Source organism: Mesoplodon densirostris, chromosome 12 (assembly GCF_025265405.1).
Source record: "Mesoplodon densirostris isolate mMesDen1 chromosome 12, mMesDen1 primary haplotype, whole genome shotgun sequence".
In the NCBI taxonomy this organism is placed as follows: Eukaryota; Metazoa; Chordata; class Mammalia; order Artiodactyla; family Ziphiidae; genus Mesoplodon; species Mesoplodon densirostris.
Genome location: NC_082672.1, coordinates 27,228,796 through 27,244,029, shown reverse-complemented (window position 1 = coordinate 27,244,029; position 15,234 = coordinate 27,228,796). Strand labels below are relative to the sequence as shown.

Below are 15,234 nucleotides of genomic sequence, written 5' to 3'. Positions count from 1 at the left end.
TGGGCTCAGTAGTTGTGGCTCACGGGCTCTAGAGCACAGGCTCAGTAGTTGTGGTGCACAGGCTTAGTTGCTCCGTGGCATGTGGGATCTTCCCGGACCAGGTCTCGAACCTGCGTCCCCTGAACTGGCAGGCGGATTCCCAACCACTGTGCCACCAGGGAAGGCGAGAGGACATTTTCTGACTATAAACTAATAACAACAATTTATGTTTACACTCCAGAACTTCTCCTAAAGTATTAATATGGCCACTTAAAGTAGCCCAAAGCATATGACATCAAGATCTGTGCCTGATTTATTCACTCTGAACATGGATTATTATGACTGAACAGTGGGTTACGTCTTTAAATGTGACCACTTCCCACCCACTTAGTGGTATTTGCATGTTTTAAGTATCTCATCATTCTGGCAATAAACCAAATTCTAAAAAAGTAGCACTTATACAATGAATGGTCTTCATGAAGTACTTTTTACAGTGCTATACACTTGGTAAGGGCCCAGAAAATAATTGTACAAGTGCTTGTTAGAAAATCATAAATAAAGAGGCCACAGTACACACACCTGAATAAATTCTGCATCCAAGTTGGCCAACATTTTTGAATACTTACTGGGTACAAAGAGGGTCAGCCACTCTGGGCGCCCACCCTCAGTGTGGGAGACCCACACGCACAACCCAGCCACCCACAGGAGGCGGAATGAAACAAGCGCTATGAAAATAGAAGGAATAAGTAATTCTCACTGACACAGAAATCTGAGTAAATTTCTGTCTCCGGTACTTTATTGTTTGGTCACTTGTCTGTTTGCACTCACGTGTTTTGTAACAGTAGAGGTCTGGCAAAGGGACGTTTCGGTGTTAGTCTTCCATTTGTACATATAATCCCCATTCCTCCATAAATTGCATGAGATAGGCTTCATGTTCCTCCAGTGTCTTGTCTGGAGTCTGATCCTGGTAGAGTCTAGATAAGAGGCACTCCTCCTTGAGTCCCTCAGACTCAGGATGCTTACAGCTGTCTGAGTCATGTTCAAAGCTGGATAATGAAGGTATACACAGCCTGCCAGTCCGAGGGTCCCAATCGACCAGTGTGGTCGATGGCTCTGCCTCTGGTCCCTCCTCTGTGTCCACATGCCCCTGCAGCAGGTGGTCCAAGTCTCTGAGCTGAGGGGTATATGAATATGGTAGTGTTTGTGGACCCAAGTCTGTTAAAGTTGCCTGTTGCTCAGACAACCTTCCTTGTAGGGACACTTCCGACTGCAAATTGAACTCCTGATCTCCAGGCCCCACAGAAATGTCACTAGTTCTTATGTCACATTCATATTCGATGACTGTTTTATCTGTGGGCATTGTCCTGCTGGGTGGCTCTTGCTGGCTTAAGGAAATCCCTTTGGTGCTTTTCTCAGAGTCATACACAATGTCCACCACATGTGAAGCATGTCCCAGGTGTTTCACCTCCACTTCCTCCTGATGGGGCTCCTGGTCCTCGCTGGGCTCATTCAGGTCTGATGCATCACTGCTTTTTTCCATTACACTTATATCCTTAGGAGAAGTTTTAGAATCCTCCAGAATATTGAGGGTGATAAAGTTAATCACAACTTTTTCAGCAGGTACAAAGACTCTTTTGTCAAATTCATTTCCATAAATCAAAATCTATAAAGAGAGAAGAGAATGGGTTTCACCTTTTCACTTTAGAGAGACATTAAAAACAGCTGTTAGATCACTAATCATTAGAGAAATGCAAATCAAAACTACAATGAGGTATCACCTCACACTGGTCAGAATGGCCATCATCAAAAAATCTACAAACAATAAATGCTGGAGAGGTGTGGAGAAAAGGAAACCCTCCTGCACTGTTGGTGGGAATGTAAATTGATACAGTCACTGTGGAGAACACTATGGAGGTTCCTTCAAAAACTAAAAATAGAACTACCATATGATCCAGCAATCCCACTACTGGGCATATACCCTGAGAAAACCATAATTCAAAAAGAGTTATGTACCACAATGTTCATTGTAGCTCTATTTACAATAGCCAGGACATGGAAGCAACCTAAGTGTCCATTGACAGATGAATGGATAAAGAAGATGTGGCACATATATACAATGGAATATTACTCAGCCATAAAAAGAAATGAAATTGAGTGATTTGTAGTGAGATGGATGGACCTAGAGTCTGTCATACAGAGTGAAGTAAGTCAGAAAGAGAAAAACAAATACCGTATGCTAACACATATATATGGAATCTAAAAAAAAAAAAAGGTTCTGAAGAACCTAGGAGCAGGACAGGAATAAAGATGCAGATGTAGAGAATGGACTTGAGGATACGGGGAGGGGGAAGGGTAAGCTGGGACGCAGTGAGAGAGTGGCATGGACATATATACACTACCAAATGTAAAATCGATAGGTAGTGGGAAGCAGCCACATGGCACAGGGAGGTCAGCTTGGTGCTTTGTGACAACCTAGAGGGGTGGGATAGGGAGGGTGGGAGGGAGACGCAAGAGGGAAGAGATATGGGGACATATGTATATGTATAGCTGTTTTGCTTTGTTATAAAGCAGAAACCGACACACCATCGTAGGGCAATTGTGCTCCAATAAAGGTATTAAAAAAACAAACAAACAAAAAAACCCCAGCTGTTAGTTAGAATTTATACTGTCCCCAGATAGTTGTAAAGGCCTATTCTTACCAACTCATGGAAGTGAAAGTTATGTTTGGAATACGTGGGAAAACTCCCTCACCTGGAGGCAAGGGACCCAAGATGCAGGAAATGCATATAGCAGTGAAAAGTGGTTCCCTGGGTGGTCCAGATCCAGTCCAAGGATCGGGTGTGACTGCCTCTTCCTCTAACTGGCTGAGGGAATTCAGGGGGCTTGTTTAATTTCTTGAGCCTCCTTTTTTTTAATTCTGTAAAATCAGAATTTCTGCTGTGTTAGGAGTGGTGAAGACTGAGAGTTTTTGAAATTGCTTTATTAATTATAGTTTACTATGTGTTTATCAATAAGCCATCCTCTGGGCTACCAGCTCTTTTTTTGCATATACTCTGGACAGGAAATGTGGAAGGGCATGAAAACTAGGTGTAAAAAGAGAAATAAGCACATGAATAGAGATGGTTTTACTTACTTCCCCCATACACCAAACTAATCATGCTATAATAGGGCCCAAAACGGAAATTCATCTGCCAATTTATAGCAGATAGAGAAACTCTAAATCATGTCAGGAAAACTTGTTTAAGATTAAAGTTTTGCTGGCAATACATGGAAGGTGCCTGTTTAGATTGTCAATGATGAGTTATGTTACAATTCTCATTGTCCACCCTATGATGTGATTTCATTTAACTACAAAATAGGAACTTCAGCATCTTTCTTTTACAAAAATTTGGGTTTCAAGAAGTCACAGGCTGTCAGTTCTCCTGTGCTTTTTCCTCCTAGGAAAGGTCTCCCTACGTCATTAAAAAGCTAACTCTGAAACCTAAATGAAGGCAGAATAATAGAAACATTTAAAAACAGAACAGGAATGCATGTATGTATCGTGTACATGGGAACACGTATTTTGATAAGTCCCAAAGAAATAGTTTTTGATTGTTAAAATATGCTCAGCCTTGGGAAACCTCCAGTACATGGTCCAGAAGCATAAGGTTTGTTCCTTCTTTTACTTTCTTGCTTCTCCTTGCTGTGAATGATTAAGTCCTGGCCACTTTCCCCCTAAACGTGTTTCCATTCGTGTCTGTCTCCAGCCCTACATCCCCCTCTCCTCTTTTAGACTCTCATCTTCTCTCTCCTGGACAACTCCCACAGTCTCCTAGCTGGGTTTGTTTGTTTGTTTGTTTGTTTGTTTCTAGTCTTCCTCCCCCTAAAGTTGTCTTTAACGCTATCCAGTTGTATCTAAAACTCAATCTTGACCATAATGATCCCAACTCAAAACCCTACAGAGTTTTGCAAACACAATGAAGCCCAAGGTCCTTAGAATAACTCCCCAATTCTCTCATTACCTGGCCTTACCCCCTCACCCTCCAGTCTCTTCTTTCATAGCTTCTCATCAGGAACCTTATAGTTTTGCAATATTATATGTTTTCCCAAACATCCTCCTACCTTTTCCCCTGCTGTTTCTTCCGCTTGAGGTAGATGCCCTAACTCTTACTGAACTTTCATGACCAAGCCCAGGCATGAAACTCCTGATCCTCCAAGTAGGGTGCCAGTGTCCTTCCTGTACCCGCAAGAGTCCCTAGAACCCACTTTCATCTTAGTCTTCACATACCCTTTAAAACTTCTAGTCCCCAACTAGACTTAAGCCTCTGGAGGGGCATGGATCATGACAATTTATCTGTGTACCTCAAGACCTAGTCTGATCTGTTCCATAAATATAAAATCTTTGTCAAAGTTAAGGAATCTTTCTCTTTGGTTATGTTACTGAGTTAGTCTAGTACGGAAAATGTTTTTAATTCATCAACTCTTTAACTTGAAACTCACTCTGCCCATAAAAGGAACAGTATCTGTTCTAGAACCTCCTTTTCTATCTTCCTGGGGGTGTTATAAAGCCTCCTACCACCCTAGGCACTCACCAGATTTGCTGGGTGTTTCTCTTTGCCGACATGGGTATATCTGTACATGGAGTAGCACATCACAGAAAAAATAAACACAGTAACAGATATAGGCAAAACATAGCAGAAGATGATTTTAACTTTCAATGTTGATGTTTGATCTGTAAAAAGAAAAGTGGGGTGGGGTAGACAGTTGTGATTTGGTGTGGTGGGAAAACACTGGTAACGTCAAGAGGCTTTGGGGAGATCAGTTACTTTTAGGAATTCAGTTTTCTCATTTATAAATTGAGAAGCTTGAGCTAAATGTCAGAAGGGATCTCAGAATTCTTACTCTCTCTGACAATAGGTGGCATTAAGGAATCATCTGGACTTGTCTCCAACCTTTACAGCAAGGATGCCTTAACAACCCAAGTCAGCAGATATTCCAACATTTTATATCTGGCTATGAGATTCATGCTGGTTCTTCTATTTGCAGGAAAGTGTGCCTGATACTCAAGCAACTCACAGCACTTCAAACCAAACAACAAAACCTTCTTGTGAAGATCCCATTAAGCTGCCCCACATTTCCATGCCCCTCATTCGACTCAATCTTTTCCACATATTCAGGACCTTGCCACGAATGTATGGCGTCATCTTCTGTGTGACAAACAGAACCATCCTTACACAGTTGGCCAGGCTTTCTGGTAGGCCTGGAGCTTGGGGATGTGTGGGGGGGCAGCTGAGCTGGTGTGTGCTGAGAATGGCAGTAACTCCCTCCCTGGTCCTGCTGTGCCATAGGTTCATGATAAGTTTAAAAGTCCATAGAGGAATGAAAAGATCTGGTGAGTCGTTTTAAGAAAAGTAGCCCTGGATCACCATGGATCAGACTATATGCTTGATAGATAGGACTCTTTGTGACTAATTTATATTTGTTAAGCTCCTGTGGAGTACTTGTAAATTGTGAAGGTTAAATTTATGTGTCAATCTGGCTAGACCACAGTACCCAGTTATTTGGTACAACATTATTCTAGATGTTTCTGTGAAAGCATTTTTTAGATGAGATTAGCATTTACATTAGTAGACATGAGTAAAGTAGATTACCCTCTATAATGAGGGTGAGCCTCATCCAATCAGCTGAAGGCTTTGATAGAAAAAAGACTGATCACGTCCCAGAAGAGCGAATTCTGCCAGCTGATCACCTTCAGATAAGAACTGCAACATAAATTCTTCCAGCCTTGCAGATTTCTAACTTACCAACCTCCAAAATCATGTGAGCCAGGTCCTTAAAATAAGTCTCTATCTCCATCTTGATGTGTGTGTGTGTGTATACATTTATATATAAAGATTATGTATATTGTGTTCTATGGAGAACCCTGACTACTACAGTAGTGGAAAAAGGAGCAGCTTTAGCACAAATGACAAAAGTTCTAGGGCATTCCTTACATACTAATACAATCAGCAGGAGTGTCGTGGGAGTATTCTAATCCATGCAGACGTTGGTACTCTTGATGCCTAGTCCTGGGAGAGAGCAGCTAAGTTACTGTCTGGTTAACTGTCTAGTTAAAGAGTGGAAACAGAAGCATCATGGACTTCTGGTCAACAATAGCCAGTGGGAAAAGCCCAGGTATGGGGGTCCAACTGCAGGCTCTTCCATCCCGAAGAGCACATCTGTCAACAGGTTCCACATAGAAAGATGCCAATAATGCAGATGTTGCAGATGGCTGAGCATGACCTGCCCCTACTTCAGGCTACAACTCAGTCCAGTCCTTTTTTTTTTTAATTTTTATTGGAGCAGAGTTGATTTACAATGTTGTGTTAGTTTCAGGTGTACAGCACAGTGATCAGTTATACTTATACATATATCCACTCTATTTTTAAGATACTTTTCACATATAGGTCATTATAGAGTATTCAGTAGAGTTCCCTGTGCTATACAGTAGGTCCTTATTAGTTATCTCTTTTACATATAGTGGTGTGTATATGTCAATCTCAATCAATCCAGTCCTCTTAATACAATCCCTGGCCTCTGGACCAAACTCACCCTGATAAACAGAGCCGTGACAACAACAACTGAAGGCACTTAGTATACACCAGCACATGTTTGCAACAACCAACTAATAAACTGAATCTGTATTTTAGGAATTGGGGGATTGTGGAGAGCAGACATATTTGAAAGAATAGTCCCCACAGAGGTAATAGTGAGTTTTTGAAAAAGTAGACCCTCATAATGGTGTCTTGGAAACGTATCTGGGGTGCTCTAACAGCTGGGATATCAAGAAAGGTCAGAACATGAAATGGTACCTTGTTATTACCTTTCCAGGACTAGTGAGAAGGTCGGCTCCATCTGCTTACTGGGAAGTATTTCATTTAATCTGTACTTTAGTTGCTTTAGCTCTGCCAAAGGCTTAAATGATTTCCACTGGGAATTCATTCCTACCATTTGCCCACTGATCAAGCTGTTAGTAAACAGAGCACTTTTCCAAATGCAAAAATGATTTCCTCAGTCTGCTTTGCTTTGCCTTTTGCTTGCTTTGCATTTTAATTTTATTGATATTTGACATATGGTAGAGAACCCTTCATTTTAACGGGAAAGGTATGATAATGATGGAGATTCAAAAATAAAGCTTTTCACTTCCGATATGTATTCACAAAATTCCCTTTTTAATCCTTAGGACAGTTTCACCTCGAAATGTGGGAGGCTTGAGGGGAGAGGAAAACAGGGGTTCTGTCACCATTCCTGTCCCATAGCTGGTGACGGAACCAAGTCTTGGGGAAAATGATGTGACATTTGGAAGGCCAGCACATTTGGAAGAGAGAAACAGAAGAATGGATGAAGAGTCATTCAATGAAGGTAAACTTTAGGATTTATTTTCAATTTTTAGGTTTTGAATTCAGGGTCTTACCACCCTCAGGGAAGAACAATTAAACAAACGCCAAGCTCCTAACCCTAGTCTCCTAACAGGAACGAGAATCTTCAACCACACTTCCTTGGCAGCCAAGTTCAGAAAACACGAGGAGACAAATAAAAGGAAAGAGAGAGAAGCAACTATAAGAGTGAGGGAGTAATAACTGATTTGCTGATCCCAGGCCCGTGCATAGCCTTGCACAGTGAGTGATACCTGAACACAACCTGCAGCGCCTATAATTTGTATTCCCGAGGGGGAGCAAAAGACTCTGTCATAAAGTGTTTTTAGGATACTGCTTTGTTCCCAGGAATAAACTCATCTGATGTTCTTAAAGACCACAGAACTTCTACTGATCAGAGTGATTATAGTTTTAAAGAAGAAAAACCGTGTGTGTAAAAATTCCTATAATTCTTATTTCCCAAGGTAGAGTCTTGTTGGACTGGTGCTAAGAGTTCCCTAGGAGGTGAAAACACTCTCTACTGTGAACCAGGTTCAATGGTAGAGTCCCAGGCTGCTCAATGCCTTTCTGGTGATGGTTGTTTCTGCCTTCACTTCAGCCTGTTTCTGGTAGACACGGATTTTCAAAACCTTGTCTACACCACCATCCTTCCTTCTAGTTTTAGCAGATATCCTTCCTCAGACCAGCTGAGGTTCTCAAAGCTTACCTTTCAAAGTACTGACACACTGCTTCTCAGAAGGCTGAGCAAGGCGAGGAGGGCCTGGGACGAAGGACTCCACGAGGACGCAGTACAGAGTGTCCGGCTCCAGCCAGCTGAATACCAGCGTTCGGTTTGTCACACACTGGGACCACTAGGATAGGGAATTGCGAAGAGCAGTCAGAGCCAGAGATTTCCAGCACCACCCCAGACCAGTAACTTTAGAAGGAAACAGAAGACTGAGGTACCATTAAGTCCTTTACTATTACTAAGAGCTTTTTTTTTTAAGCAACCGCTTTAAAATATCCTTTTCCTTCAGCTTGGCAGTCCCAGTTAGGGACTGGACAAATTGTGGGAACAATTCTAAATAATGACATAAGGAGAGATTTCTTCTTCCACTTTGTCCTGTGTTCTTGCTGATATTTTTTTCTTTCTTGGAGAGTGATTGACAGATGTTAAGCAAGTAAAAACTCTCCATCAAAGTGAGGTGGACAACGGCTCTACATACCAACAGCAACGTCATAGCAGAGACTTTCTGTAAAGGAAATCTGAAGGCAGTTTTTAAAATTTCTACACATCAGCTTCAACTGTATCTTGTATGGCAACACTTTTGAATATCACACCTTCCCAGATTCACATGCTGAGAATTTAAGCATCAGGGCTGTGTGTTCCAGCATTAGCTGCAAAAAGTGACACAAATTATAGGTCCCCATTCCATTTCAGGCTTACCGTTCTATTTGATTTAGTATTATGTATGGACACATTATACTTCAGATTAGAGTATATTTGTTCCAGGGAAATAGAGCTTTCTTCTGGGTTTTTCTTCCACTTCTTTGGAGCCGTCAGAACAATAGATATGGATTTCTCATCAGTAGTCAAAGCAACCTCTGGTGGGCCAATTTGTGCTTAAAGGGGAGGGGAGAGGCAATTATCATGTTCAGATGTAGAAATCACCTTGGATGAAACAATATAATCCTACTGGGATCAAAGCTCTAAAGCCCACCCTCTTATCTGAGATGCCTCAGAATGCTCTAGGTGGGCCCAAGTAATACCGAATCTTGAAACAATCATGTCACACACTGATAGAACGTTAAAACAGCAAATTTACTTAGTCACGTGTAGTTCCTAGTCACATGGATGAACAGTACTAGATGATGGTAAATATAAATAAAAGTGTTTGCAACACTCCTGGGACCTGAAACGTTGGTGATAAATAACATTAAGAGGATTTGATGTGTTTGTAAAAATCAGAAATGGAGAACTGAAGCGCTGCTAAAGACCTTTGGGGAAGTAACCTTTGGAGAATGATCTAGAACAGAGATTAGCAAACTTTTACCATAAAGGTACTGACAGTAAGTATTTTAGGCTTTGCAGGCAATGTGATCTCTGTTGCAACTATTATTTATATAAATGTAAAAACCATTCTTAGCTCGTCCTGTAGAAAAACAGAAAGGGGAGGGGGTGCTGCACTTAGTCCGAGGCCATAGTTTGCTGACTTCCGATCCAGAAGGGCAGCAAGGGAAAGGCTCCAGCTCCAGAACTTAGGGAGTGCTTGTAAATTTCATCATGGCAGCTCTGAGTGGGTCCTCTATGGCTGAATCAGTCACAGATCAGGGATGGAAAATTTTAAAAGGAAATACCAGGAAGATGTTGCCTTAATTCTGAGTTACATCTAGAAATTATGTCATAACTCTACCAAGTTTGTAACAAGAAGAGACTTAGTTTGGTGATCAGAACAATCTTTAATCAACCTGCGGGCATATGTCAAATGGTTTATAAACCCACAAAATTAAAATAAATCTGTCAGTTGTTCCTCAAATTATATAATCTCAACTAAACAATAAGACAAAATCAAAATTTGATAATATTGACATCTAGTGTCAATTCTGGATCCGGGAGCAATCTTAGAGACACTTGGCCAAAACTTTCATTCTAAAGATGAGACTCTGAGATGCAGCAAGGTGAAGTACCTTGGGCTGGTCACTTCACCCGATCGACAGAGTGCAGAGCGCTGGCCTCGACAAGGCTGTCTATGAGGCAGAGACTGTTACATTAGGGGGTCAGATGAACTTGATAATGATACATGTTTAACAGACAACTGTGTTACTTACTTTCTAAAAAAGGATAGAATCGTCCAGTTTCTGCCCATTTAGAACAATTCGTTCCCCAAATGGCCTTAGCTTTGGCATAATATTGACGTTCGTAGTCAGAAGTTTCAGCAGAGAGATCACAGTAGGTCCTACTGATATTTCTGCATTCGGATTTATTCAGCCATTTCTTTTGCCCATATCTGCTGAGAAGGAAACTATGAATTAACAATGAGGTGCTCTCTATGCTTTACAGTAGGAAAAAAAAACAGTCATTATATAAAACTGAATGGAACTTAAGACCTTCTCTTCAGAACCACAAAAGTGCTTGTCATTGAGCTAAAAAAGAATCTACTTTTGCTGCTGGCAATTTTTTTCATTAGCTGTCAGGAACATGAGTCAGAGTTTCTGTAATCACCTTTCTTTTTTGTGAATTATAATGTGGATAGTACATTTTGAAAGCATGTATTTTATTATTAGGCTTGACCTACAGTAAAAACTTTACAGATTGTGTGATCAATTCTTCTATGTAAATTTTTAGCCTACATGCATACCAAGGTCAGTTTGATGGGTCTTTCTTTTTTTTTTTGGATGGATTGTTTTAAGAAAAATTCGTCAGTTTTTCCTTGGAAATTCTTCTTGACATTCTCATAAAATTTAAAAATATACTTGCCCTCAAGGGTTCTGGGGAAAATTCACTAGGTTGGAGTGCATTCCAAAATCAGCATTTTCAATGATCATAGTGATGATGATATTAACTAGGCTGTTCACATCTGTTTTTCCTCTCCTTTATTAAAAACAAAACACCCGCAGAAAATAGGAGGTGGGAAATATTTTAGCATTTCTCAGGTGGAAGAGACTGAGGTATTGAGCGTTTAAGTGACATGGGAAGAGCCAAGTGAAAGAGACAGGGTTGCATGAGAGGCTACTGAAAGGATTAAAGCAGGCGTGTTGGGCTTTTACACAACTAACTCTGGTGGTAGCGTAGAGAATGTACTGGGTCAAGGGTGGCAGACTGGGGAGCAGTTGAGAGGATGCTAGAGTGGTCCAGGTGGAAGAGGTAGGTGGCTTGCACAAGGATGGTGGCAGTGGAATGAATGACAGGACAAAAGGAAAAAAATATTAGGAGACAAGACTTGGTGATTGAGTGCATGAAAGAGATGAGGGAAAAGAAGGTGTTAAGGATGATGTCTCTTTCTGTCCGGGCTAGTTGGGTGGAATGGTGGTAACATTAACCAAGATCAGGAATGCGGAAGAGTGGGTTTGGGAAATGGGGAGAGGAGGGGGGAGGGAAAGATAATGAGTTCAGTTTTTGACACGATGAGCTTAAGATACGTAAAAGGTATCCAAATGCAGCTGCCCAGAAGGTGCTGGAGCTCAGGAGAAAGGGGTGAGTGGGAGGTAGGGATTTTGAAATCTATGGCATAAAGCTGCTCATGGAAGGCACAGGCATGAATGAAATTACCCATGGAGACAAAGCAAAGCCTAGGATAAAATTTCAGGAGCGGCAAGATTTAAAGGTGAGATACAGGGACTTCCCTGGTGGCGCAGTGGTTAAGAATCCACCTGCCAATGCAGGGGACATGGGTTCGATCCCTGGTCCGGGAAGATTCCACATGCCGCGGAGCAATTAAGCCCGTGCATCACAACCACTGAGCCTGTGCTCTAGAGCCCGCGAGCCACAACTACTGTGTTCGTGTACCACAACTACTGAAGCCCACGTGCCTAGAGCCTGTGCTCCACAACAAGAGAAGCCACCGCAATGAGAAGCCCGTGCACCGCAATGAACAGTAGCTCCCGCTCACCACAACTAGAGAAGAGCCCGCATGCAGCAACGAAGACCCAACGCAGCCAAAAATAATAAATAAATTTTATTAAAAAAAATAAAGGTGAGATACAAAGTACACTTAGAAATAGCAGCTAAAGAGGGAGAAGGAAAAACAGACATCACAAAAGTCAAGGGAAAACTGTGTGTTGAGAAGGAGGAAATGCCAACTTTATCAAGTGATGCCAAAGCTTAAGGGTATCTTCTCTTTTCAAAATATGGCAGCAGAGTCCTGAAAGTAAATGTCTCCTGTTTCATAAGTACCATAGCTACCAGAAAACATTAGAAGTATAGTTAGATCTTGTTGACCAATTTCTCCATTCAAGTAATCACCATGCCGAGGGGCTTTCATACTTTTTATTGACTGTGAGCCACAGAAAGAAATACATTTCACAGTGTGACCCAGTTCACACATATATCCAACATACTAAAACAAAGGTTTTAGAAGATAATACCTAAACTTTACAACATGCCAGGCACTTAGTTATTTTCCAATCTAATCCACTCCACACCATTCTAATCCTTCCCGTTAAAAAAAAAGATGCTAGTTATGTCCCTCAAAATTGATTTCATGGCCCACCAACAGGTCTTGACTTGTGGTTTGAAAAATATTGCCATCACCTATTTCACCTTTTCTCCTCAAATTTCCTGACTTTGCCAAGGGCAAGGCAGCTTCTCATGACAGATGTCGATGAAGGAGAAACACTCTTTACTGAATTCTGGACAAAATGCTTTGTAAGTCTGACAAGCTGATAGACATGAATCATTCAATAAATACTACAGTAATGATGTTCATGCATGTCAAAAAGTCATGCGGGGCCCTCAGGGGTCTCTGATTTCTGGTAACGGCAGGAAATATTTATCAAGTGCCTATTATGCGTTTGGACTGGTGCTTAGGATTTGAAAGCTTTATCTCATTTAATTATCATAATAACCTTAGGAGGTAGGTACCGTTATTTTCATCCCATTTTACAGATGAGGAAATTGAGGCTCAATGATATTAAGGGAGCTGCTCAAGGTAGTCTGACTAGTAACAAGCATATCTGGGATTTGAACCACTTTTCCCTGATGCTAAAGCTTGTGCTTTTAATGCTACGCTCTATTTTCAGTGTTAAATTCTTTGGGTAGATATAATTTAAACTTTTGTTAAAATTTTATTTTTTGCTTGGAAACAAACTTCACTCAAAAGTAAAAAAGTATAATATGTAACCTGCCCAAGGCTACCCATTTAGGTTCACAGTCTGGCTATGACCCCAGGACTGTTTGTCTTTGGAGCTGAGCCTGGAGCCCTGTCAGTGACACAAGCTGCCCTGTATTCCTGTCCACTGTCCACATTCACAGGCATGTAAGAACTCCACCATGGCAAGTTTCTTTTCAAATATTCTTTTTTGAAATTTATGTAATCTAAATTATCTACTCTCACAGAGCAGTGATTACTCTCTCTCTTTTTAAAAATCCTTTTCTGAATCACATAAACACATAAAGAACAGAACAAGCTCCTTGCTCCACCTAATGAAAAAGGAGACAAGGACACACTCATGAGCCATTTCTCCTGGCAGAGTGATGCCTCTTCCCTAAAATACTGGTTCCTGAGAAATTCTTTGGCAATGAGAATGAAGTTCTAGATAAATGAGGTCATTGTGAGTAGCAGCCAAAGTCTTTCACTGCCTTTAATGGTCAGAATTTTCTTTTCTTTTCTTTTTTTTTTAAACATATTTATTGGAGTATAATTGCTTTACAATGGTGTGTTAGTTTCTGCAGTATAAAAAAGTCAATCAGCTATACATGCACATATATCCCCATATCACCTCAGAATTTTCTTTTCAAAGACAAAAATGATGTTATTCTTTTTTGTAAATATGGTACAGTTTTTAAACTCACGCAATCAGAAAAGTATAACCGAGAGAGAAATAATTATGCTGAAGGCCATTACCCTGAAACATTTGGTACACCTGATTCTGCACATCTCATTATGCTTATATGTACCCAGAGGAATGATTCAATAGCTGAATACATAGACAAAAGCTAGGTTATGCCATACTTATGATTTTAATAAAAGTAGTAAATTTAACTTGATTCAAACTTTAAAGAAAAAGAAATTAAAATGAAATGAACCACTGCAGTTCAAATGTTTCATCACCACACGAGATAGTAGTTTGTAAAAAGATCTTTTAAATTAAGAAAATTGTGTATGAAAGATACTGAGAGTTTAGTTATTAAAATGATGACATATTTTCATTTTGGATCACGTATAATGGCTTCATGCTACGGAAGTCAGTACATATACAGTTTTCCCCCACCTTCTGATTTGTTATGTTATTGATAAGATTCAAACATTTACAAGAAAGTTCTGTAACCATATTTCCCATCACTAGTCTTAGTTCTACATTTAGATAGTTTCAATGCCTGCTCCCTTTTTGCCAAAATCTTGTCATTACTAAGTTCGTTTAGGCTCATCTTTATCCCTCTGTCAGTTGGATATCATCTTTAGTTAGTGTTCCCTCCCCCCCACAGCCTTCAAGAAGGTCTCAGGAGAGTGATAGCCCAAGTTCAACCTGCTTGAAAATACAGAAAATACATTTGCTGAACTTGGTAAGAGTCTTAGGTCACACTTATTTTTCCCTCAGAAGATATATCACTGTCATGAACTGAGTGTTGCCAGATAGAAATCATTGCTTTTGCTGTGATGGTCATAAATCATTTCATTTTCTTCAAAGTTAAATAACTTTACCAGGATATGTCTTCCTATTATTTTTATTAAATTTTCCTAGACAGAGTATGCATTTACGATATGCAGTTCCAGATAGTCATTATTACCTGTTCAATTATTACTACCTGTTAGCTATAATAGGTTTTTCATCTCTATATAACATTTTTATTTTCCATCTTCTTCCTAAGTTCTGCCACCGTGCTTTTTAAAAAAGTTCTTCTTCTTGTCTTAGAATCTCTTCTTTGACTGTTATCTCTTCTTTGAGGTTTACCATTAGAGAACATGTTGTTTATGGATTCAAACTATGAACCATTATTTGTCTGAATTTTTCTTTAATTTCCATGAGAAAGCTTTTAGGAATGTTTGACTTGTGTTTTTTTTGTCTTTCTCCCTTTCAGTAATTAGGGATAGGTGTGCTGGATTCTTTGGGACAATTACTCTTTGAATGGAGCCAGCTCTTTATTAAATATTAGGTGAGTGGGTATAGGAGTGAGGATCTATCACACCCACTTACCATTTTGCATTCCTTCTTGATTGCAATG

At 40.3% G+C, this 15,234-nt stretch overlaps 1 protein-coding gene across 2 annotated transcripts in view; it reads right to left on the bottom strand.

The window, feature by feature from the left end:
- Positions 1 to 757: 757 nt before the first annotated feature.
- IL20RA (interleukin 20 receptor subunit alpha) overlaps positions 758 to 15,234 on the bottom strand; it is a 44,185-nt gene continuing 29,708 nt past the window's right edge. The window contains exons 3-7 of one of the 2 annotated variants that reach the window (XM_060115185.1): positions 10,182 to 10,363; positions 8,800 to 8,975; positions 8,080 to 8,224; positions 4,551 to 4,690; positions 758 to 1,642 (exon numbers count right to left, since the gene is read on the bottom strand). In XM_060115185.1, the coding sequence (XP_059971168.1) occupies positions 851 to 1,642; positions 4,551 to 4,690; positions 8,080 to 8,224; positions 8,800 to 8,975; positions 10,182 to 10,363 (1,435 nt within the window). In that variant the 3' untranslated portion in view covers positions 758 to 850. The remainder of the gene's footprint in view (positions 1,643 to 4,550; positions 4,691 to 8,079; positions 8,225 to 8,799; positions 8,976 to 10,181; positions 10,364 to 15,234) is intronic. The other variant, XM_060115186.1, reaches the window with a different exon arrangement.